This window comes from Electrona antarctica, assembly GCF_951216825.1.
Source record: "Electrona antarctica genome assembly, chromosome: 11".
Lineage (NCBI taxonomy): Eukaryota > Metazoa > Chordata > Actinopteri > Myctophiformes > Myctophidae > Electrona > Electrona antarctica.
Genome location: NC_136792.1, coordinates 37,564,158 through 37,588,638, shown reverse-complemented (window position 1 = coordinate 37,588,638; position 24,481 = coordinate 37,564,158). Strand labels below are relative to the sequence as shown.

Genomic DNA, 24,481 nt, shown 5'->3' with positions numbered 1-24,481 from the left:
TTTGAGGATTTTATGAGCATTCCCATAACTTGCATATCGGTCGACATACTGAGTACCGATCCGATACCAGTGTGTAATTTTAAGAATCTAGGACAGTGGTTCCCAAAGTGGGGTCCAGGGGCTATCTGGGTTCCTGGAGGTGGTTCCAAATAGTCCCTTACACAGCCAGGTCTGTTACTCTCAGAGGGTGGGGGTCCTTGTTGAAATTAAAAGGTTTGAGAACCACTGATCTAGAAATAAATAATAGAAAACGTGCAGCTCCAAGTGAGTAAAATATGTACGTAATTTTGTTACAGTAAGAATATGAAATAGTAGTGCAACATCAATTCAAAAATAATATTACTGTAAATTAAATCTCATCATGTGATAAATTACATGTATCGGCAGCTTTTCCCATACTGGAATCAGTATCGGAAGAACTCTACTTTAAGCCCCTCGTCAATTACCTCTATTCGGGGCTGTAAAGGACATCATTTGATCAGGGGTCATCAACATGCCGGCTTGTTATGATTGATTATGTTTTGCCACGGACATACAAAATGAGTGGTCAATAATATTACCATAAATACTAATAGTTAGCGAGAGTGAGGCCTAGCCAACACCAACTCGGGATTCCTGGATCGCTGCCCTCCACAAATTCCTATCCAACATCAGGTTCTTGAGCTCTGCAGTGTTGTTAGCCAAGCTGTCGCGCCGCAGCACGTCTACATAGTTGGCACGCTTCTTTCCCCTCCTGGCTTTGCCCTGGGTTGGCTCCCATAGGGTCAATTTACTTGCCTCAAGTTCTGGGTGCCTGACGCAGTGCCCTGCTAGCCTCATCCTTCTCTCTCCGACTTTGTCTGTGACAAAGGTCCCCATAGAGGTCCACATTTCTGATGCGGTCCGTCCATGTGACACCTAGTGCCATTCTATACTATATTAAATACTAATATACTAGTTCAGTAGACACCATGGAGGGTGTTACTAATCATCCCTTTGTACTTTTATTTTATTTATTTATTTTTATTTTTATTAACCCTAGAATACCAACGTTGAAAATTGTCACACCATCACTAATGTTGGGTATATTTTGTGGGTATACAATACATTCCATATAAGAATATTTCTCATCAAAATAATATTAAAGTACAACAATGCCAAACTAACGATGGGTGAAAATCAACCAAAGACCTGCCTGTAGAAAGAAACAGGATATCAGTGAGCATCCTGAAGGACACGCATACAATTTCTATTTCAATGTTAGTGTTCTAGGGTTAAGCTGAGAGGGAAGGCGTAGATGGAACAATTTGTAAATAGCTGTAAATCTCTGTACTTTTGTCTACTTTCTACTTCACTTTCCTAGTGATTCACTGATTGCTTTGAACTTTTCAAAGCATTAAAGACAATCAGAGACAGTGACATCATCCACCGGTCGGTAATGTTAAAATGTAAGCTTTTATAAAGGGCTCAGACAGATTTTCCAAGGCCCAGTCATTAGGCATGCATGTTCTGTATGGACATGGACAAGTCTTGCCACAGACAAGTCTTGCCCGTGTACGGACACATTGCTGCCTGTGTACGGACACATTGCTGCCTGTGTACGGACACATTGCTGACCCCTGAATTTGATGCGTCACACTCACGCAGCAGGGAGGCAAATTAAATGTCTGAAAGATGCGTCAGATCTGTGCTATCATTCACGTTTGAGTTATTTTGCATCGAATAACCTCTGAGTCTCCTTGGAACATGGCTTGGTATTAATCACGAAATTACTATTTCCTTCAAAGGTTTTTGGTTGAGAGGGAAAAAGGAGGCGTCCAAGTACAACAGACCCCTGGGGGACCCCGGTCAACAAAGTATGTAGGGTTTTAAGCACTTAATAAAAAAAGATACATCATGGCTAATTGCCTGGAATTGATGAAGACAAAGAAATGCACTGCACTAACGTGTTCGTGTCTTTTGACTAGAGAGGGGAGTGGATGATCCCTGGGTCCCATCAACGGCTGTGATATCCAATCACATACAAGAACATTACTCCCCCTTTCCAACAGCACGTGCTCCCCCCCCCCCCCCCCCCCCCCACACACACTCTATGTGTGGATGCTGGGGGAGGAAGGGGTCGTCCTGTTGCTATGGCAGCAGTAATGTTAGATCTGTCAATTACAAGGGAGCTATCTTTTACTTGCACGTGGGCTGAAGGAGCCAAGACATTTCAGCATATTACTGCACAAAAGGTTATTTTCCTTGCAGCAGACTTCCAAGCCATTTAGGCCAATTCTACAAATACCTTCTAAATCAGTAGTTCAACCTTTTTAGTGAAAATGTTTTGTGCCAGGGACCCCCCAGAAGAGATGTAGTTTTCTGTAAAAACGTATGTTGCTGTAGTATAGAATATATATAGCCAAAATCTATCCTTTTTTAATGGGTTATGGCAGTGGTTGTTAAAGTGTGGTCCGGGCGAGGAGGACCCCCAGAGGCCCTTGAGGGGGTTGCTCCCCACATACTAAATGAGTTAATATAGCATCACCGACAGTAACCACGCGTTACCAGACTATCCACCTCAGAGGAAAGATTGGTCTGTGTTCCTAAATTGCCTGTGATCCGGTCTAGGCGTGGTTTAGACAAGATGAAAATGTAAAATAAATATATAAAACCCTCATTCCGATAAGGCTGTTCCGTTTTTTTCGGCGTCACTTTCCTTTGGTCATCCCTATTTGTTTTTAGTCACGCCAGTCGCTACGAGTTGGAATAAATGATGGATATACAGTACCAAACGAACTACTTTAAGAAGTACTCCATGGGTAGGCCCTACAATTATGATACCCTTGATCGTGGGGAACTATGTTGGGTAATTCTGATTCCGGTTGGTGGTCCCGGCCTGATGACTGCAGTGCAAACCAGACTACAACATGACGCAAGTTGTCATCCGGTCTCGACCGGATCAGAAACCCGAAAATGGTTGGTATGCCTCCCAGGTTACTGCACTAGACGAACAACCATAGTGCCTCTCCTCCCACGAACCTAAACAACACTGCTTTCACTGTGTGCTGCAGCAGAGATTAATTCAGGTCAAAACAAAGTGCACATGAGGTGGTATGAATGGAGGCAGCTGGAGGTTTAAAATACACATACCAAAACATGTCCTCATGTACAGCCTGGTAGCTATTTATCATCACAGTGTACATTAATGATTACGCTAAGGCCCTGCCAGGTCATTCACCTTAAAGAAACTGAATAGAGCTTTAAATGAGCACTCTTTAAAGCAGTGCTTCTCAACATGTGGGTCGGGTCCCGACTCCCCACATGATTTTGGGCCGGATGACAGTGAAGTGTCCATTTTAAGGGCTCTTTAAGACCTTTTTAATACCTCAAAAAATAAGGAAATAGAAAAAGATTATTACTGCATCAAAACTTGTAGACCTGCCATTTTCACAATATTCATAGTCAAACTAAATGTATGTAATGCCACAACTCCTACATTCCAAGCTTGTCAGGGTGGGGGATTCCCACCCAGTTCACAGTACATATGATTATTTTGGGGAGTCACACGCTGAAAGGTTTGGGAGTTGTTTTTAGTTTATTAAGTGGCCTACTGGCAGTGTACCACAAGAAATGGGGTGCTGATGATCGGTCCAGCGGATTGTGAGAACACACACACGCATGCACGCACACCCCTTCTAATCTAGACAACTAGACTCCTACAGAGGCAATAGCGTGACAATCGCAGGGCAATGCATGCAGTCATAATAATAAAAAAAAAACATCTCTCGCACCATGGCTAAAAATCAGCAACAGTGCTTTAATCAGAGGAAATCACAGACATTCCCTGGAGATTAAAAAAAGCAATAAGCACGTGATGTCCGGCTCATTTTTCACTCTGTATAGCAGCCGACTGCTTCCTTTCCGCTCGTATTAAATCCCTTCTGATATACATTGAATAACCCCTCCCTGACAGAAGCGTGTGAAACATTGACAAAAACAAGGGGGATTAATAAAAACCTTATATAACTGCAGCAGTAGGCTACAGAGAGCCCAGGCTGGGAGGAGAAAACGATGGCCGCCCTACAGTCATTACTACCACTGACTGACCTCCTCCAGACTAGAGCTGGATTTCTCAACCTGTGGGTCAGGTCCTTATATACTCTAAGGTCAGGTCCCCACATCATGTTCGGGGTGTCCCCAGCCAGGTGACAGTGAAGTGACAATAAGGACTTTGAATTAGTGCATCAAAAGTAATCAATAAGCTATAGGCCTACTATAAAAACTGGTGAAACATTGCACCAAATTGTCAAATAATATAAGAAAGATGCAAACAATGTGAAAATAATAGCTGACAAAAGTAACAGAAATGAGCAGCAGACCAACAAGCTTGCTGCTATTTTATTGATTTTTGAAATATGAATCCCTGGCCTGCCTGCATACCCTTTCGGAACTAATACATGCCTTAGTTGTATTTGTGTACCCCCGCCGCCCCAACCCAACCCCACTTTGAGATTGAGAACCAGTGCACATCATGCAGTAAGGTAGGTGCGTGCTTCCATGCGCGCGCGTGTGTGTGTGTGTGTTGGGGGGGGGGTGCCCAGCACACACGTGGTGAACGGGGGCGTTTACAGACGGCGGGGCGTGGTTCCCCCTGCGCACGTCACCGACATACGCTCAAAGGATTCTTGCTGGCAACAGTCCGAGGTGACTAAACACCGCGTGTCATGATAACTGTGTGTGCAGATTACTGCATAGGTAGAGATAAACAGGCCTAGTACATAAAGCACAGCAGTCAGCGGTAAGACCGGTTCACGGCCAGTCCTCCGAGCCCGAGATGGCATGAGTCTGACGGGGAAGCCCGATCATGATTTGGCGTCATTTGATCCCGCGGCTGTCCGTCTGACTGACTGACTGTTACATTATCATGTAAAACATTCCCGTCGTCGCCACCGCCCTTTATTTACACGTCACACAAATGTAGTGTTTTATTTTTATTAAATAAACTGTGTACTAAAGCAGTGGCATTAGTGTTCATGGAGACATGAACACAAGCGGCAGTTTAATATCATGTAAAAACGTAATATTTGTAGGGCAGCTTACTTTAGGATAGAGAACTGAACGTTATCAGGCTACTGTGTGCGCGTCAATGCAGTCAGTCATCACCATGACTGTCACCATCTCCATGCAGCGCATTATGAAGGTGCAATATTGTGGATCAAAAAGGTTCAATCGTGTCATTCTGTCTGGTGATTCTGCAGTGCGCGTTGTGCCAACAACACGATACAGAAAGTAAAACTAAACGAAAAGGTATTGCGGCTGAAAATGAAATTATCTCACGGAATAAAACAGCAATGTACACCACGTTACTGTATTACTACTGTACATTAAATTTCACATAACGTTGTGTAGGGAGGATTGTAGGAACGTGCCGGAGGATTGTTGAGAAAATGAACAATTCCAACAACAGTTGCCACAGTCTCACACACACACACACACACACACACACACACACACACTTATGTGTAAATCCTACCACTTACCACGTGCTTTCTGTTGTTGCTGGGCTTGCAATTCCAAAAACTTGGCCGCTTCCAAAAGCGTTTCGATGCTCATGTCTGTCAACGTTCAGTTCAGGAGAGACTGTGATTTACAACAGAGAACAGAACCGGCGGAGGACGTGATCTTTACTGTAGGACTAGGGTGAGGTCGTCCCTGTGTGTGTGTGTGTGTGTGTGTGTGTGTATGTGTGTGTGTGGAGGTTGGAAGGTGTAATCTGACACCCCCCTCTCTCTCTCTCTCGCTCCCTCTCTCTCTCTCTCTCGACACAAACTCTTCCACAGACATAGAAGAGTTGCAACAAGATGGCGATGAGAGTCAGACTCAGAGTAGTAGCCTAAAGGAAGCAAATGAGCTTTAGCACATTGTGACCGCCCACACACACACACACACACACACACACACACACAGTGTGTGTACACACACACACACACACACACACACACACACACACACACACACACACACACACACACACACACACACACACACACACTTCCATGTGCACTGGGGTGGCTGGTTGGGGGAGGCAAAACGTGGACTGGATTAGAGATAACAGGAACTTTCATTTACACTTACACTTTTGACTAGCCTTGGATAGATAGATGTATTTGATCCAGTGTGACTTTTACTTTCGTATCTGAATACAATTGATAAAATATACATCTATGAGGATAGTATTTTTGATCCAAGGCTAACCTTTAGACGGATTTAACCTCGAAACAAGTTCACGTAGTGTGCTCCTTGTGTGTGTTGTGCGTAGGGTTTCCATGAGTCACCACCATGGCATGACACGATGCCATGGGGCAGTGGGAAACTGCCAACTGGGCATACATAATATGTCTAATATCTATCCATCCGTCCATCTATCCGCAGATGACAAGGAACCATGCAATCACTGCACTACTGCAGTAAACTTACATCCCAGCCTACAATCACCCTATACGTTTTCAACCCTTTTAATTTCAACTTTCAAGGACACACACAGTTTACATAGGCTACACCTCCCATGTAACAAATGGAACCAAAGGACCCATATAGGGTTTGGTTTCATTTATTTGTTACACGCTTAGAGTTAAAGGGTCCATTTGTTTCCATGTGTTACACTCAGAGTTACAGACCCATAAGGGTCCACTTGGTTCCTATCAATAATTTAACAGGGGACCCCGCCCCTGGAATGCCCTCAAGGACCCCAGGCCGGGGGTCCCTAGACGGGGACTGGCACACTAGTAAATAGTCATACAGGATTTGAATATGACTCACTAGTCACTACTGGCCTCTTTAAACACAAGCCCGTGGGAACTGGTTCAACCATGTAACAATATTGCATGTTTAGAACAGTGTTCCTCAAAGTGAGTGAGCTAAGGGGGTCCCACAGTGAAAGGAACAATATGAATGTATGTATTGTATTCATAATCTTAGGTTTCACAAAATCCTTAATATTAACAAAAATCCTCTCTCAATCATGGGGGTCCCTGACACAAAGTGAGTCTTTTCAAATGCGGGGGTTCGTGGCCTAATAATATGTACAGTATCAATTTGGGGGTTCCTCGATATGAAAATGTTTAAGAACCATTGTCTTATTTTCACCGGTACCCAATTAAGTATAAATGGATCTTAAAGGGCCACTTCACCCCTTTTGCAACAGAAAAGGAAATAAAAAATAAAATGTAAAGATATTTTAAAATATATTTTCGTGAACGGAAATAGCAGCTTCCATTACTCGGAGGTGTAGTTCCAGACTCTATATAGCATTCGGAGATTGTGGAAGTTGTCTGGCTACGTGAGACTAGGGCAGTGTAGGAATTCAGCAATGCAGTCAAACACACAGACTTTTTTTTGGCCATTAGGGTGCAAATTTCAAATTGTGCTACTGTTATCTACTACAAATACTATTAACATTGAGTGACTGCAGTTTCTTCCAGCAGTGAAATGTCCCTTTAATGTGAAGGTAATCAAAGTGCATACTGCTGGGGTGAAGGCCAGTATTTCCATCAATGGAAATAAATAGCCTCCAACAGAGGCTAGAGCTCGTTGAAGGACACTTCCTCTGCCTGTTGTATGTAATGCAGCGTGTTGACTGTTCACCACCTGAGGAAGTCTACGTGAGTAGGCTAAAAAATATATCAATTATTGATCTTGGGTCACAAGCTTTCTGTGGTGTTGATGGTGAATCACGACAGTGTTAAAGTATTGTAGGCTTGTGGTGGACTACTGGTTTGTTGCAGATCCAGGGTCAGTGTCTCTCCCCCCAAATCACATGATTCTCACACACGCAGGCTGATGGGAAAGTCAAAGTCCTGACTTCACAAAACGCTGCGAGAAGGAAGTCAAACATGTCTATTTTGAGATAAAAAATTGTCACGTGCACTACGTGCGCACACACAAACACACTTCTCCAACCAGGGAGGGGGGGGGGGGGGTCACAATTTCTTAATTGCTCAAGCCCTGTATACTTGTCAGGTCTGCAAGATCACATGTCACACCATGATGCATTGTGAGAAGATTTTTTTTTTAAAGATTATAATTATACCCTAACCAAAATTTGAATTAAATTGCAATATTAACAAAACATAGCAGGGTCTACATTTTATTTCCCAAAAGGAAATGCATTTTATTTAGTGGGCCGAAAAGCAGTGATTAAAACATATCCCGATTCCCCACCACTTATAACAATACATGAATGGCCAGGAGGTATCAAAAGCACAGGCATTGACCCCCAATGTAAGTGTAAAAAGCCTGTCTCCAACAATGAACGAACACGTGCACTGCACACACATGGTTCTGGGTCTGCTTTCCTGTTATTCACTCAACTCTAGTCAGGATGGAAGTATGTCAGCCATGACCTAATAATGGTACAAGTAGTGCAGACTCTCTAGGTACAGGAAACACAGTGGGGGTCTAGGCAGGGACAGCCTGCATTATGGCCTGTATGTTGAGCTTGAAAAAAAGAACATTAGCACCGAATCAATCTAGGTCCACCCTGTGCTTACCTGTGACCGTACAACTATTAGCTGACACGTTCTCTTGGTAAAACAAGTCATTGGAAGTGCTTTACCATCATAACACAGCTCATGACAAATGGGAATAAGGCACATGGTGTAGGACAGGTCCTCTTGTGGCCATTTAAAGAATGCAATCTAAGATGTCATGATAGTCAGGGAACTTCACCATGCCACTACTAGTATGGATAAGAGAGAATACGGATAAAATAAACGAGAATATGGAAAGCTATCATAATATATAGTAAGAGTAATACAATGTACATTTATTACATTTTGTTTTTTTATTACAAATTTGATCGGAGAGAATACAAACTTCAGTGCTACCTTGAAAACAGTCACTATTAATATTATGAACACTGTTGAGATGAAAAGTGCACTATCCTTTTCATATAGTAAATTACAGACAAACTGACGTGATGTGATATAAGGGGGTGTGATATTTGTTTGGCTAAAATACTGTTAAATACTATACTATTCAGATTGTTCGTTATCATTGCTAGAGTGTTCGTTCAGTAACAGCCCCCCGTCTCGTCTCTCCAAAAAAAATGTCAGATCGAGGTACGAATGTTTACCAAAAAGGCTAATTAGAAGTTATGAAACAAAACAAAAAGGAACTGGAACACTGTAAAACAAATAACAAATGATTTCTCACCTGATTAGACTGGTAGATGGGAAGGGAATTGACTGAAAAACAGTTTACTTATTTATTAACATTAAAATAAGATCACTGACAAGAAAATACAGACACCAGTTTCTACAGGAACAGAGACGTTTTAAAATGAGGTGCTGGGCTCCCTCCGATACAAACGAGGGAACTTGCAAGTTGCAACTCCACCTTCCTGGACTTGGTATCCTGAACTGAAAATGTTCACTGTTTACTAAAGAGAGCTCTTATTGAACATACATACACTCTACAGCAAATGATTACTATCACAATATAGAGCTTTAACTAAAAAAATAAAAAAGATCAATTACACCTCCTTTAACTGTGAAGACCAAAAAACAAATAAAAAAAAACATTCTCCGCACTGGTAGTCTTCCAAACTTATGCTCTAAAAATGAATGTTGTCACATTCTACCTGCCCTCCATTAACACCATTGGTCAAAGACTGTTCTTCTCATGTCCATACCGTGGTTTAGGGCCTCGACACCATCTTCAGGAGAGTGTTCTTCAGATACGTACACAGCTGATTCATCAGGTCTTTACTCTGCCCTTCCACCCAGTGAATCTCCACCCCCACGCCGGCATCCTCCTCCAGCATGACATTCAGGTCGCATTTAAACAGGAAGTGCTCCACTGAAGCGGGGCTCTGCGGACGCTTGGTTGGCACTACGTCCTGCGAGGTGGTGCCCTTGGCTTCCTGTGCTTTGGCTGGTACTTCCTTCTCCTCCTCCTCCCGACCTCCTACAACCGGCTCCGACTGAGCCTGGGCCTGAGGAGGGTCTGTAGAGGTGGGAGACTGAGTCTGCGCCTGAGGAGGGTCTGTAGAGGTGGGAGACTGAGTCTGTGCCTGAGGAGGTTCTGTAGAGGTGGGAGACTCTGTGTCCATGCTGTTGTCTACGCTGTGTCCTAAATTCCTGATTTTCTACCAAAAAAAAGAAAGGACAAATAAGAAAAGATTCAAGTATTTATTATAATTATGATATCAGAATGTTGTATAAATGTTCTAAATTCTAAAAAAAAATAATCTAATCCATCTACAAGCTCACAACGTGAAGCAATGTGTTGCAAGCTTGTACATTGGCTTTTTTCGCTACACTTGAAATGGGACTTAAGAAATTCATTCGTAATGTATTTTTATAATTTTGGGTCCCGGCCGGGGGAGACACCAGACCAGATTCTCTTTTGGGCCTTGAGCTGAGAAGGTTTATGCTCTACATACCCCCGTTTGTTCCGCATCCTGCTCGGTTGTAGTGCTTCCGGAGGTTCCATTGGAACTCTGTTGGACAATGCCTTCCTGTGCGAAGGAGGAGGGTTGCTGATTTTGGGAGTGTTGGGAAAAGCTGGGGCCGGCCGCGGCAGCGGCAGTCTGAGAGACAGTTGTTGTCAGAGGCGCTCTGGGCAGCTCCCGTAACTGACGTTTCTGATCTCGCCGCTTCTGACGTCCGTGGATCCAGGTGTTCTCCATGGCCGTCAGGAACAGACTCCTCTGCTGGGCTACGCATGGCAGCCGTTTGTGTAATACCTGCCAGGACCAAACCAGGACGAAAAGAGACATACATTACAATGTACTGTAGGCTTTTAGTAGATGCTCTCATCCAGAGCGACATTACATTTCAGTAAAAATCACACCCGTGTGAACTGAGTGGTGCAACTCCCCTCTCTCCCCCCCCCCCCCCCCCCCCCCCCCTCTCTCTCTCTCATTAGCAGGCAACAGTGCAGCACTATCTCTCTCTCTGTTTCTGGCACAACAGCGCCACTTTTGCCCCTACTGGTACTCTAAACATAGTCCCATAGTCAAAATAATAATCTGTACGTTGAACTATAGGATACCAGGTAGACAATGAACCTAGCATCTGTCTAAATAACATGCTATCTAAATTTAAATGTAACCTTGTGGTCAAAAACAAGGCTAAGAAACAAAAACAAGAGAACGAAATAATGGCCAGGGTAAGTCTGCATGGTCGTCAAATCTAGGTAAAGTGCTACGTGCTGAGGTGGAGTCTGAAGAGGTGAGTCGTCAGATTATGGCGGAAAATTGGGAATGAATCTGCTGAAATGGCATTTTGAGGGAATCTAACTTCCGTTCCGTGACGTATTTCGGAGTGAAAACAGGACAGGCAGGCGGGACATACTGTGGCATTGGGAAGAATTTCATTTGAATGTTGTAAAGTGGGCATGTCATCATAAAAATAGAGAATTACAGTTGAAGGTTAATTGAGAACTGGACATCATGATACTATTGGTTGCAATTGATTGGTTCAAGTGAGTGCAGGAGTTTGATTTGTATGTAATTTGTTTTTGAGGGCCCTCCCAGCTTTTAGTGTCCGTCCACAAACTTCGTCCTACACAAACAAAAATTCCCATTGACAATGAAAGGAGAATGAGGACTGAAAGTACTAAATTAGGGAACATTATTAACTGATCATTTGATTAAATCATCCCCAAAAAATAATAATATAATAGATTAAATCGATTAGTTAAAACGTTACACCTCTAGCGAGCAACTTCTAAAATCAGATGCTTACCCTCAGCTCAGTGAGTGTTTTCTCCAGCAGGGCGGTGACAGCGTCCACTGGGCAGAGTGAGGTACAGCCCATAGTGGAGGCTTTAGCCTGCAGCTCTTTCAGACTGGCCTGGGGCATAGTGAAGGACAGAGGCTTTTTGGACTTCTCCACCTTACGTCTCTTGCTGGGGGGAGACTGAGGCCAAACAGGGAGAGAAAAAAAAGGAGTGTTCACATCTCTGTCGTTCTCTCCGTCATTCAATCAGATCTTGTGCGATATCATGAACCGTCCAGACCTCTCAGGTCAGCTGGGAATGGCCTGCGTTCTGTCCCTATAACCACAAATAAACGTGGGGAAGCAGCCTTTAGTTTTTATGCACCACATATCTGGAACAAACTCTCAGAAAACTACTTCCACTCTTGCTGCTGCCTTTGATTGAGTAACTTTTCTTTCTCTTCTGCACTGTAACTGCATGTTTTTATTTTGTCTTCTATTGTATTTTTTTTTATTCTTATGCATCATGATGTAATTGTATAATTGTGTTTCCTTTGCTTGATGTTCTGTGTAAAGCACATTGAATTGCCATGTTGTTGAATAAAACTGCCTTGCCACATCGGATCTTCTAGGGAGGTCAAATGGTTCTCAAACTGTGGCCCAGGGCCCACTGGTGGGCTATGAGTATATTGGAAGTGAGCCCCCAAATGATGAACAAAACACGGAGATTTTAATGATAATATATTACACTAATATTAAAAAGTGATATCAATAAAGAAACTTAAAGTATAATACTGTGTTAGTTCCACTGAGCCAATCAATTGATTGATCTGTGGTCAGGCGAGTGAGCTTATAGATCAGCTATTTATGGCTAATGTTCACAGAATTATGAATGCTGGGGTTCAAGTGGTTAAAATTGACTTTAACAACATTCTACAACAAGAACAGCAGCCACATGGCCGTCTTCTATCAGGAAGATCTGCATACCTCAAAATTTACAATTAAGCATGTAACAGATGCTCTTAATCCACAGTGATTTACGGGGAGAAAGGTAAACGTATCGTAATACATCAAATGCATAGAAATAGTAATCATAGGTAAATAATCTGTACAGTGAAACTATACAAACGATAGGATGCCAGTTCAACAAATGTACCTGGCATCTGTCTTCACTAACCCATTTTGGGCGGGAACCCCTTTTAGCTATTGAAAAATAGCAGATCTACAAGCTCAGTGGCGCGCTACGAGCTTGTAGGTCTGCTATTTTTGAAAAATCGAAGAACGACTGACAGAAACATAGCTTTTTCAGAAAACTGTCAGGATGTAGAAGACATTTTTAGAATCTGATCTCAGGTCAAAATGGGTTAACAAAACCTTTACATTTTAACCTTTGCATAAACCTGCAAGGTCGTCAAGGCCCTATAGGGCAAGTGCTGCTGTCTAATGCTATGAGATCGTTTACGCCCCCTGTTAATTAATAATACCACCATTTCTGTAGTGCCCACACAAGTTTGATGATCCAGAATCTGCCAATAGAGGGCAGTGAAAGACAATACTTGACACGGTGTATAAGGAGTTGGTAATGCTCATCTCAGTTGCAGTAATTTATTATTAAGGGTACAGTTAGAGAAGCGCATCAATGTTTGGGTAGGATTAGTTTTGCATTACTAGATGACTTGCTCTCCTTAAAATAAACAAAGCTGTCACTATGGCATAGCACCCACATGTGGCCATGATGACACACCCCCTGCAACAACCATGCTTTGGATTCCCAACATCAACAACACACACATGTGCAAACAGACACATAACTTCTAATCACATGACTTCTAATCACACAAATGCTTAAAGGCCTATTCAAGCATACTACAGTTTTAAGTGATATGGTGACCACCGAAACAGTGGTTAGTAAAAACAGAGAGATGTGTTTAGGTGAGCGGTGAGTCGCCTATCACCACCCTATAGGCTTAAGCCCTATATATACTTAGTTGCACGACAAAATAAAGTAGTAGTATCTACAAGCTCACAACAACGCACCATTTCTCTTTTGGGTCTCGAGCTAAAACGTTTGAGAACCACTGGTCTAATGCATACCACACTGGTGGACCTCCTTGAAATTAAAAACTAAGTTTGAGAATCATCGAGGTAGTGAGCAGGAGAGAAGAGGAGATAAAGAGAGATGAATGAGTTCACAGCAATGGCTTCTCTGTCATCCCATCAGTGATGAGTCACCATGTGATGTCAGTCCACATTCTGCCTTTAGAGTGACCACCTTTCCAAATGTCATGTCAAGTACAGTACGTAGAGTCTGGAACTACACCTCCCGAAAGCAGAGAAAAAGGAAGCCGTTCACAAAAATAATAATACATATAGCTGCAAGCAGCTATAAGACGGGGTCAAGCGCAAAAAGAATAAAGCTATACACAATATACACCATGAGCAATGAATGAGCAATGAATACATCGCATTCATACATCACATTCCATGCTCAGCCAATTGTCTGTCAACGCTGTAGTCCAGTAACTGGAGTCCAGACTCAATCCGCATGAATGGAAATGTGATTTCAAGGGGAGTGGTTATTCTTTGACGTGGCCCAAAAAAGCCCAAAAAGTGGATAGAGCAAATCATAACAATTTTCTCAGTGGGAGATCAAAGGGTCAGAGGTCTTTTGACAAATGTATGAGCTTTTTAAAAAAAACCATCTTTAAAACATGTAAATTTCCATTTCCAATAAGCAGCGACCTATTATAGTCTAGGAATATTATCAGAAAAATTCCAATCCTAAAAAAATTATATATATATATATATAGTACCAACCAAGACATTTCTTCACCAATATGTTTGTAAAGTGTCTAGTAACGCATCTCACAAAGACTGAAATTCAATTTACCTAGGTCCTAGGGGAATCTGTGACGGCTGCTGAAAGTGTGGGTGATCAGTGACATCACAAAGATGTACTCTGCAAGCAAAAAAGTACATCTTTGTGATGTCACTGATGACATGATCTCAAGTTTTAGACCTCACGCTCTAGGCTAAACAGAAGGGGGTGACTTTTTTGTTATTAGTTCTACACAACTCTAAGGTATATTAATGACATAGTTCAATATGATAATTGGTATATTATGCATTTATATAGCGCCTTTATCCAAGGCGCTTTACAATGTGCATTACATTTACCATTCACACACATATCCACACACCGATGGTGGAGGAAACCATGCAAGGCACCAACCTGCTCATTGGGAGGAGCCCGGGATCGAATTGTGAATAGGGTGACTATATAAATGCACCATTTTCGGGCTGGGCTGGGCCTCAGACCGGACCAATTAGGGCCCAGTTAGGGCCGGGCCTACATTTTCAAGCCTGTTGAGAACTCAAGGAACAAGTGGGACAGGACGGGGTTATAGCAACTTATAAGGTGCTATTAAATGCCTTGATGTCATTTTGGACCATAGGCCTAATATTGCCTGACATTTTGTTATTAAACCAATGTCTCACATTTTGTTTTAAAATGCAAATTTTGGCCAAAGGATATTTCTCATGTTATCTTAACAGGCTTAAAAACACATCTTGCAGGAAAAGAGACAATGAGAGAACAGAACTATTAGGTGACTAACTATTAGGACATTTGAACACTGATGCCTGCCAGTCACAATGTGGGACATCCTGAAAAGTCTTGGAAATGAGGGACTGTCCCACGCTAAGGGGGACATGAGGGACATGAGGGACTGTCCCACGCTAAGGGGGACATTTGGTCATCCTACTTGTGAACCTTCCGGTTCCCAAGCTGCCACTCTACCCGCTGAGCCACTGTGGCCATGGTAATGTTTTTTTGAGGGGTAGTATTCCTTTAAGTTTGCCCCTTGGAATAAGGACTGGCAGTGAAATGTGGCGTCAGCATATTTCCTGGACAAGACAAGTCATTGAGAGAAGGACAAGTCATCCACAGACAGAAGCAGTGTAAGAAGAAGCTGCACCTTGACTACGGCACCACAAGATGGCTCCATTCTACTCCATTTGAGCCCCCATGCGGCAGTCCCTGCCCTGCTATGCAGTGACATTGGAGATGGTTGTATGTTCACTTCTGACCGCTGGTTACTAGCGTCATGCTGTGATGGCGGAAAACATCCTTATCTAACCATGTTCCATAATAATAGCTGCTTTTCTGCTGGGACATGATCGGTATACAGGCTCCAATGAGCGGAACAGCACAGCATGGGGTCTGCAGTGGTGATGTACCGTAGTATACACAGTGACATTGATGACAACGTGGCCGACTGACCTACAAACACCATAGACTAGGCAGAATTTCAGAAAATGTGCTTATTTAAAGAAATGTCCAGCTCACTATGATGGAAAAATATAAAAACGTATTGCTGACTAAACAAGGTAGAAACGTGCTTGTAATGATTTCATATATGGGGAATCCAATGCCATATTCTGATATGACAAATAAACCAATTTGTGCCCAAGACGTCTCCAGACGGAATTATGAGGTTCAGATTGTCTACTATAGTTAAAGGAAGTTTGTTCTCAAGGTGGGGTACGCCAGAGCCATAGAGTAAGACAGAGTTACGCAAACTCCGTTCACTTCATGTTTTCTGCCCCCTCAATATCGCAACTCTTCTATTAGATGGCTCTGGGGTACGCCTCAGCCAACCCTCCCTGCTGACAGGTGCCGCCCCAGCACGAAGGAGTACATACAATGACCAATATCACCCTACCGGCTTGCCTCCCCCAAACCCAAACACGGTGGATTCTTCTTTCTTTTTTTATTTGTTTTGGGGCTTTTTATTGATAGGGAACAGTAGTCAGACAGGAAAGAGAGAGAGAGAGATGGGGAGTGACACGTGGCAAAGGCCATCGGGCTCGATAACGTTTTGAGAACCAATGGGCTAAGTTCATGCCCATTGGTTCATGGCCAACCGACTTACAAACCCAAACTGTGTCAAATGGGTGTTTAGAAAAGAACCCTCTAAATCAGTGGTACAAAAACCTTTTTGGCCAAGCACCCAAGCACCTGGACCTAGCTGACGTACGCCCCAGATGAAAATATAAATTGCATAAGCTATATAGAGACACATATTTACTTTGTATCCACATATATGAACCTGAATATGGCATAATATATGCAGCATAGGCTATATTCTGCATATATTGGCATACTATGTTAATATATTTAAAATAAAACCATAGCACCACCATTAGCCTTTTCATGTCTAGAAGGCGCTCGCGCACCACAAGGGGTGCACGCACCACAGTTTGGGAACCACTGCTCTAAATGAATTCCATGTCTGCTGAAGTGGTCAATGAGTGTCTGTCTGATGTTCATGCTTTGTTGTTTTCTTATACTTTCCCAGGCAGCACCGTGAAAGCCCCCCAGGCTGAGATGAGGAGGAGAACCAATCAATACAATCCATACAGTGCATCCTTGACACAAACACAATGCACAACACAGGTGTACATGCACAAACACAATGCACAACACAGGTGTACATGCACAAACACAATGCACAACACAGGTGTACATGCACAAACACAATGCACAACACAGGTGTACATGCACAAACACAATGCACAACACAGGTGTACATGCACAAACACAATGGACCTACAACCTACATACACTAGGATTGTCACAGTAACCAGAATCTTTAATTTCGATATATGGACTACAATTCCCATAATGCTTTGGTCCACTGCTCTGCCTTGTGGATAGGGGGAGGGCTGTCTTATTGAAACAACATGTAGTCCAGGAAATAAGTGAGCCCAGTGTCCATGACATCATGGAGCCCATGGACACTTTGAAATAGTGAAATAGTGATCTAAAAACACATATTACCCACATAAAAACCCCAGGGAAGTGTTTATTGTCTCCCAAACGTCATTAAAATAAGATCTGGTTGCAAAAGGGGTGAAGTGGCCCTTTAACACGTACAACAAGATTACACATGCACAGACAAACCTGCAGCAACTGGAATACAGGAAGGAGCTCAAATACTAAAATAGTGTGGATTTGTGTTTCACACTTTGGGTCCCCCTCTCCTCTGGATCAGACCATTCTGCACCAAGTTCCTCCATTATTCATATGATTCACCCACCACCTCTTCATTGCACTTGAGCTTGCGCTCTCTCTCTCTCTCTCTCACACACACACACAGCTAACTTGTGAGAACCTCTAAAAGCCTGGCCTAATTTTAAAAACCAACGGGGCAGTAAAAGCCTTGGTTCAAGGACCCACATCTCCAGAAATGAAATGATGTCATTATTCAATTATCCATCTCCACACACACACACACACACACACACACACACACACACACACACACACACACACACACACACACACACACACACACACACACACACACACACACACACACACACACACACACACACACACACACACACACACACACACACACACACAACAAGACAAACGTGTGTTTAACCACTTAAGCCCTCCCTATTTTAGGCCTTTACTCCTCCTGACTCAACATAGCCCTGGAGGCTGTAGTGGAGTCCAAACATCTTTATGTCCTAATCTCACAATCCTTTGTCTCCATCCTTTCCCTTTGTGTCAGGATTTCTCTTACTTCTTTCACCTCCGTTTTGGTCCATCTGTTTCTCACTGATTTTCAACCTCTCGCTGATCAAACGCTGGTCTGATGTTAATACGACCTCCCTCACTCACTGATCGAGCTCTGGACTGATGTCACATAAATACGACCTCCCTCACTCACTGATCGAGCTCTGGACTGATGTCACATAAATACGACCTCCCTCTCTCACTGATCGAGCTCTGGACTGATGTCACATAAATACGACCTCCCTCTCTCACTGATCGAGCTCTGGACTGATGTCACATAAATACGACCTCCCTCTCTCACTGATCGAGCTCTGGACTGATGTCACATAAATACGACCTCCCTCTCTCACTGATCGAGCTCTGGACTGATGTCACATAAATACGACCTCCCTCTCTCACTGATCGAGCTCTGGACTGATGTCAAACCCAAGAAACCATTTAACCTAGTGACTTGCGACCTGCAAAATTGGGATGCGGGCGTGTAGATCCTCTTTTTTCTTAACATTTCTGTACATTCTCACCTAGAATGACATGCAGGGGGTTAAAGTGGTTAAGTAGGCCACATATGAATGTATGTCACATATGCTATATATAATATTCAAGAATGCTGCCACACACACACAAACATACATTAAACATCCATATGTACACATACGGAGGCAGAATTAGGCATTCGGTCATGCGTAGAATAGCAGTCTCTCTTGAATGCACGCACGCACACATGCATGCGTGCGTGCACGCGCGCGCGCGCGAGTCAGTCAGTCCCAGTCCAGTGGTGTGTGATGCTGCAGGCCTAGAGAATGGAGGGGTGGTGGGAGAAGCAGCAAAGAAATGTAGGCCAATGTTTCTGCTCAACTGCTCTCATGTTGAAAGGCAACACTTATAGACCGGAGGAATCCCACAAAGGGTGACAGCCCCCATCTTCAACAACCAAGCGGTGAGCTAAACAAATATGTTTAAAGTGAAAGTGTTTAAGTCTGTGGGTTGTATAGAGCTGTCCCGATACCGATACCAGTATCGGAATACTGCCAGATAATTATGCCCTTATAGGAATATAGGCCCTAACACAGAAATTGTGGTATTGGGATCGGATCGGGAATGAAGAAAGTGTATCGGGACATCCCTAATAAAAAACAAAATAAATAACAATGAATCAACAACAAAACCCATCAAACAGTGACGGCCCTCAACTTCAACAACCCAACCATCTAACAGTGACGGGCCTCAACTTCAACAACCAAACCATCTAACAGTGACGGCCCTCAACTTCAACAACCAAACCATCTAACAGTGACGGCCCTCAACTTCAACAACCGAACCATCCAACAGTGACGGTCCTCATCTTCAACAACCAAACCATCTAACAGTGACGGTCCTCATCTTCAACAACCGAACCATCTAACAGTGACGGTCCTCATCTTCAACAACCGAACCATCTAACAGTGACGGCCCTCATCTTCAACAACCGAACCATCTAACAGTGACGGCCCTCATCTTCAACAACCGAACCATCTAACAGTGACGGCCCTCATCTTCAACAACCAACCCATCTAACAGTGACGGCCCTCATCTTCAACAACCAAACCATCTAACAGTGACGGCCCTCAACTTCAACAACCAAACCCATCTAACAGTGACGGCCCTCAACTTCAACAAACGAACCATCTAACAGTGACGGCCCTCAACTTCAACAACCAACCCATCTAACAGTGACGGCCCTCATCTTCAACAACCAAACCATCTAACAGTGACGGCCCTCAACTTCAACAACCAAACCCATCTAACAGTGACGGCCCTCATCTTCAACAACCAAACCATCTAACAGTGACGGCCCTCATCTTCAACAACCAAACCCATCTAACAGTGACGGCCCTCATCTTCAACAACCAAACCATCTAACAGTGACGGCCCTCATCTTCAACAACCAAACCCATCTAACAGTGACGGCCCTCATCTTCAACAACCAAACCCATCTAACAGTGACGGCCCTCATCTTCAACAACCAACCCATCTAACAGTGACGGCCCTCATCTTCAACAACCAAACCATCTAACAGTGACGGCCCTCATCTTCAACAACCGAACCATCTAACAGTGACGGCCCTCAACTTCAACAACCAACCCATCTAACAGTGACGGCCCTCATCTTCAACAACCAAACCATCTAACAGTGACGGCCCTCATCTTCAACAACCGAACCATCTAACAGTGACTTCGTGTCAATAAAGTAGCCGACCCCTGCTCTAGATTAATGTCACTTCAAGGTTTACCGAGTTCTTTCTTCATGATGGTTTTCATGTTTCCTGATTGCTTCAGTTGTGTTTTTGTTCCCAGGGAACACCATGGCACCATGTGCATCTGTATAATGTAATAAATCCTGCCCCGGCAACTGTTGCCTGGGATACTGCTGTGCAGCACATTAAATAGGACGTAACCCCCCACCCCCCAGTGGCTGTGGAGTGTGTCTAATGGAATGGTCTGGAGATGAGGAGTATGACGTTTGTCATTTTTTTTTGTTATTCCGTAAATTAATACAATATAATAATACGTTTTGCAATACCAGATTTGACCACCAGGGCCCCTAGGTCCTGGGGCCTTAGTCTACAGCAGTGAGTGGTTCTCAACCTGTGAGATGATTTTTTTTATCCCTGAGATGACAGTAAAAGTGTCAAAAGTGATGTATTTCCAATTTTCAGTACTTTTACTTATACTCCACTACATCTCAGAGGCAAATATTGTACTTTTACTCCACTACAATTATTTGACCACTTTAGTTCCTAGTTACTTTTAGATTTTGATTATTATTACAAAACATACATTAACCACTTCAGCTCTATACACATTTCGGCCATTTGAAAATAGCCGATCACAATGTGAGCTTATACATCTGCTATTTTCAAAAGATACATCTTATTTTATACATTAGAAAATTTGTGAAATAGGACATTCTGCATAATGAGTACTTTCTACTTTTGGTACTTCAAGTACATTTTGATACCAATACTTTTGTACTTTTACTCTACTTTGAATTCCAGACTTTTACTTGTAACGGAGTATTTCAATATTGCAGTATTGATACTGTACAAAATGCGAGTACTTTTTCCACCACTGCTTACCGGTACGACGACGTCGTCGCAGAAGCTCCAGGCCAGAGCCCAGCGCATGGTGCGGCCCTGGTAGAACTCTGTGTGGGTCACCTTTGGAACCTGAGCAGACAGAGACATCATAGGTACAGGTAAGACCCAGTCAAACACAAGACAGACACATCATAGGTACAGGTAAGACCCAGTCAAACACAAGACAGAGACATCATAGGTACAGGTAAGACCCAGTCAAACACAAGACAGACACATCATAGGTACAGGTAAGACCCAGTCAAACACAAGACAGACACATCATAGGTACAGGTAAGACCCAGTCAAACACAAGACAGACACATCATAGGTACAGGTAAGACCCAGTCAAACACAAGACAGACACATCATAGGTACAGGTAAGACCCAGTCAAACACAAGGAACCTGAGCAGACAGAGACATCATAGGTACAGGTAAGACCCAGTCAAACACAAGGAACCTGAGCAGACAGAGACATCATAGGTACAGGTAAGACCCAGTCAAACACAAGACAGAGACATCATAGGTACAGGTAAGACCCAGTCAAACACAGGACAGAGACATCATAGGTACAGGTAAGACCCAGTCAAACACAGGACAGAGACATCATAGGTACAGGTAAGACCCAGTCAAACACAAGGAACCTGAGCAGACAGAGACATCATAGGTACAGGTAAGACCCAGTCAAACACAAGGAACCTGAGCAGACAGAGACATCATAGGTACAGGTAAGACCCAGTCAAACACAGGACAGAGACATCATAGGTACAGGTAAGACCCAGTCAAACACAAGGAACCTGAGCAGACAGAGACATCATAGGTACAGGTAAGACCCAGTCAAACACAAGACAGAGACATCATAGGTACAGGTAAGACCCAGTCAAACACAGGACAGAGACATCATAGGTACAGGTAAGACCCAGTCAAACACAAGGAACCTGAGCAGACAGAGACATCATAGGTACAGGTAAGACCCAGTCAAACACAAGACAGAGACATCATAGGTACAGGTAAGACCCAGTCAAACACAAGACAGAGACATCATAGGTACAGGTAAGACCCAGTCAAACACAAGACAGACACATCATAGGTACAGGTAAGACCCAGTCAAACACAAGACAGAGACATCATAGGTACAGGTAAGACCCAGTCAAACACAAGGAACCTGAGCAGACAGACACATCATAGGTACAGGTAAGACCCAGTCAAACACAAGACAGAGACATCATAGGTACAGGTAAGACCCAGTCAAACACAAGACAGACACATCATAGGTACAGGTAAGACCCAGTCAAACACAAGACAGAGACATCATAGGTACAGGTAAGACCCAGTCAAACACAAGACAGACACATCATAGGTACAGGTAAGACCCAGTCAAACACAAGACAGAGACATCATAGGTACAGGTAAGACCCAGTCAAACACAAGACAGACACATCATAGGTACAGGTAAGACCCAGTCAAACACAAGACAGACACATCATAGGTACAGGTAAGACCCAGTCAAACACAAGACAGAGACATCATAGGTACATACAGGTAAGACCCAGTCAAACACAAGACAGAGACATCATAGGTACATACAGGTAAGACCCAGTCAAACACAAGGGGCCAGATTCATCAAGCAATTTATGCTCATATTTTGAGCGTACCGTGATTTCCGACCATTTCTACGTCACGTGTGGGATTCATCTTTTCTTTGGTGCCGTGACTTTGGGCGTACAGTCGGCTCATTTTCACATCAGCTCCGAGGCTGACTTAAAGGATAAAAGCTTGCGTATATGTATTTAGAATGCTCAGTTCATGCTGAATCAATTAATAGTTCCAAACCTCAAATAAAATATGTATGTGCCCAACATTTGTCTGAGTCTGTTGTTCTCGTCTAAAATGTTGGAAAAATCTCAAAATAAATGTAAAAAAATCACACCCATGTGAAGTAAGTGGTGCAACTCCGTGTGGGGGTCCCCAGGGGGGGGGGGGGAGTTCCAGATCCATAGGATCACCCAGGGTGCCGGCCCGATTCCGGCGAGCCGCCCCGCGTCCGAAACGGTTGAGAAATGACAGAGTTACCGTGTGGGGGTCCCTCTACTGTACAATTTAGGCATTTAGCAGACGCTCTTAATCCAGAGCGACTTACATTAAGCAATAACAAAAGCATGGCATACATGTGTACTATAAAGTGCTATGACTACATAAAATGCAATTCTAGTGCTGTCTACGTAACAAGCTATAAGTCTGTTTAAAATACTATCTAAGTCTACATAAAGTGCTATCTGAGGGGCTAGGCTAGGGCAAGTGCTACGGGCCATGGTGGAGTCTGAAGAGGTGGGTTTTCAGACTACGGCGGTAAAATGGGAGTGAGGCTGCAGTTCTGACTGTGATGGGAAGTGCATTCCATAGTTTTGGAGCCAGAAGGGAGAACAGTTTGGGACGTGTGGAGCGTTGTCCCGGCGTTTTTAGTGAAGGTACCTCCAGCTTCCCTGCGTTGGCTGATCTGAGTGTGCGGGAGGGTTTGTAGGGTACGATCATACTTGTGAGATATGGGGGAGCCATGCCTTTGGTTGCTTTGAATGCCAGCATCAGAGTTTTGTATTCTGTGCGGGCAGCGACCGGGAGCCAATGGAGGGAGCGGAGAAGGGGGGGGGCGTGTGAGAATTTTGTCTGGTTGAAGACCAAGCGAGCTGCGGCATTTTGGATCAGTTGGAGGGGCTTAAGTGCACATGCCGGTAGGCCAGTAAGGAGGGAGTTAACTGTACCCTGTACTGTACTGTACTGTACTGTACTGTACCCTGTACTGTACTGTACTGTACTGTACTGTCACACCCGAAATCACTATATATACAGTTAATATGTGCGTGTGTTAGGTTGCGCACAGGTGGTGAAAAACAACCATGCTGTTTTCGTGCTCAGACGCACCCAGCCACTCACCCACACAGTCACTTAAGGAAGTGGTTGCACCACTTAAAAAGAACAGTATGTTCAGTACTCACCTTTTGTTTTCTCAGTTCTTCCTTCAGGGGAGCCAGGCTGCATTTCTTCCCCAACATGCAACTGTACCACCTGCACAACAAACCACCTGTATTATTAGTGTT

General features: G+C 43.6%; 2 protein-coding genes across 2 annotated transcripts in view; both read right to left on the bottom strand.

Moving 5' to 3' along the window:
* LOC306932140 (max-binding protein MNT-like) overlaps positions 1-5,682 on the bottom strand; it is a 33,298-nt gene extending 27,616 nt beyond the window's left edge. Inside the window, exon 1 of the mRNA XM_079513842.1 lies at positions 5,502-5,682. Within this exon, the coding sequence (XP_079369968.1) occupies positions 5,502-5,574 (73 nt within the window). The 5' untranslated portion in view covers positions 5,575-5,682. The remainder of the gene's footprint in view (positions 1-5,501) is intronic.
* A 3,098-nt stretch (positions 5,683-8,780) lies between these two features.
* Positions 8,781-24,481, bottom strand: part of mettl16 (methyltransferase 16, N6-methyladenosine) — a 44,539-nt gene continuing 28,838 nt past the window's right edge. The window contains exons 7-11 of the mRNA XM_079513956.1: positions 24,380-24,449; positions 21,389-21,478; positions 11,712-11,885; positions 10,406-10,708; positions 8,781-10,108 (exon numbers count right to left, since the gene is read on the bottom strand). Of these exons, the coding sequence (XP_079370082.1) occupies positions 9,659-10,108; positions 10,406-10,708; positions 11,712-11,885; positions 21,389-21,478; positions 24,380-24,449 (1,087 nt within the window). The 3' untranslated portion in view covers positions 8,781-9,658. The remainder of the gene's footprint in view (positions 10,109-10,405; positions 10,709-11,711; positions 11,886-21,388; positions 21,479-24,379; positions 24,450-24,481) is intronic.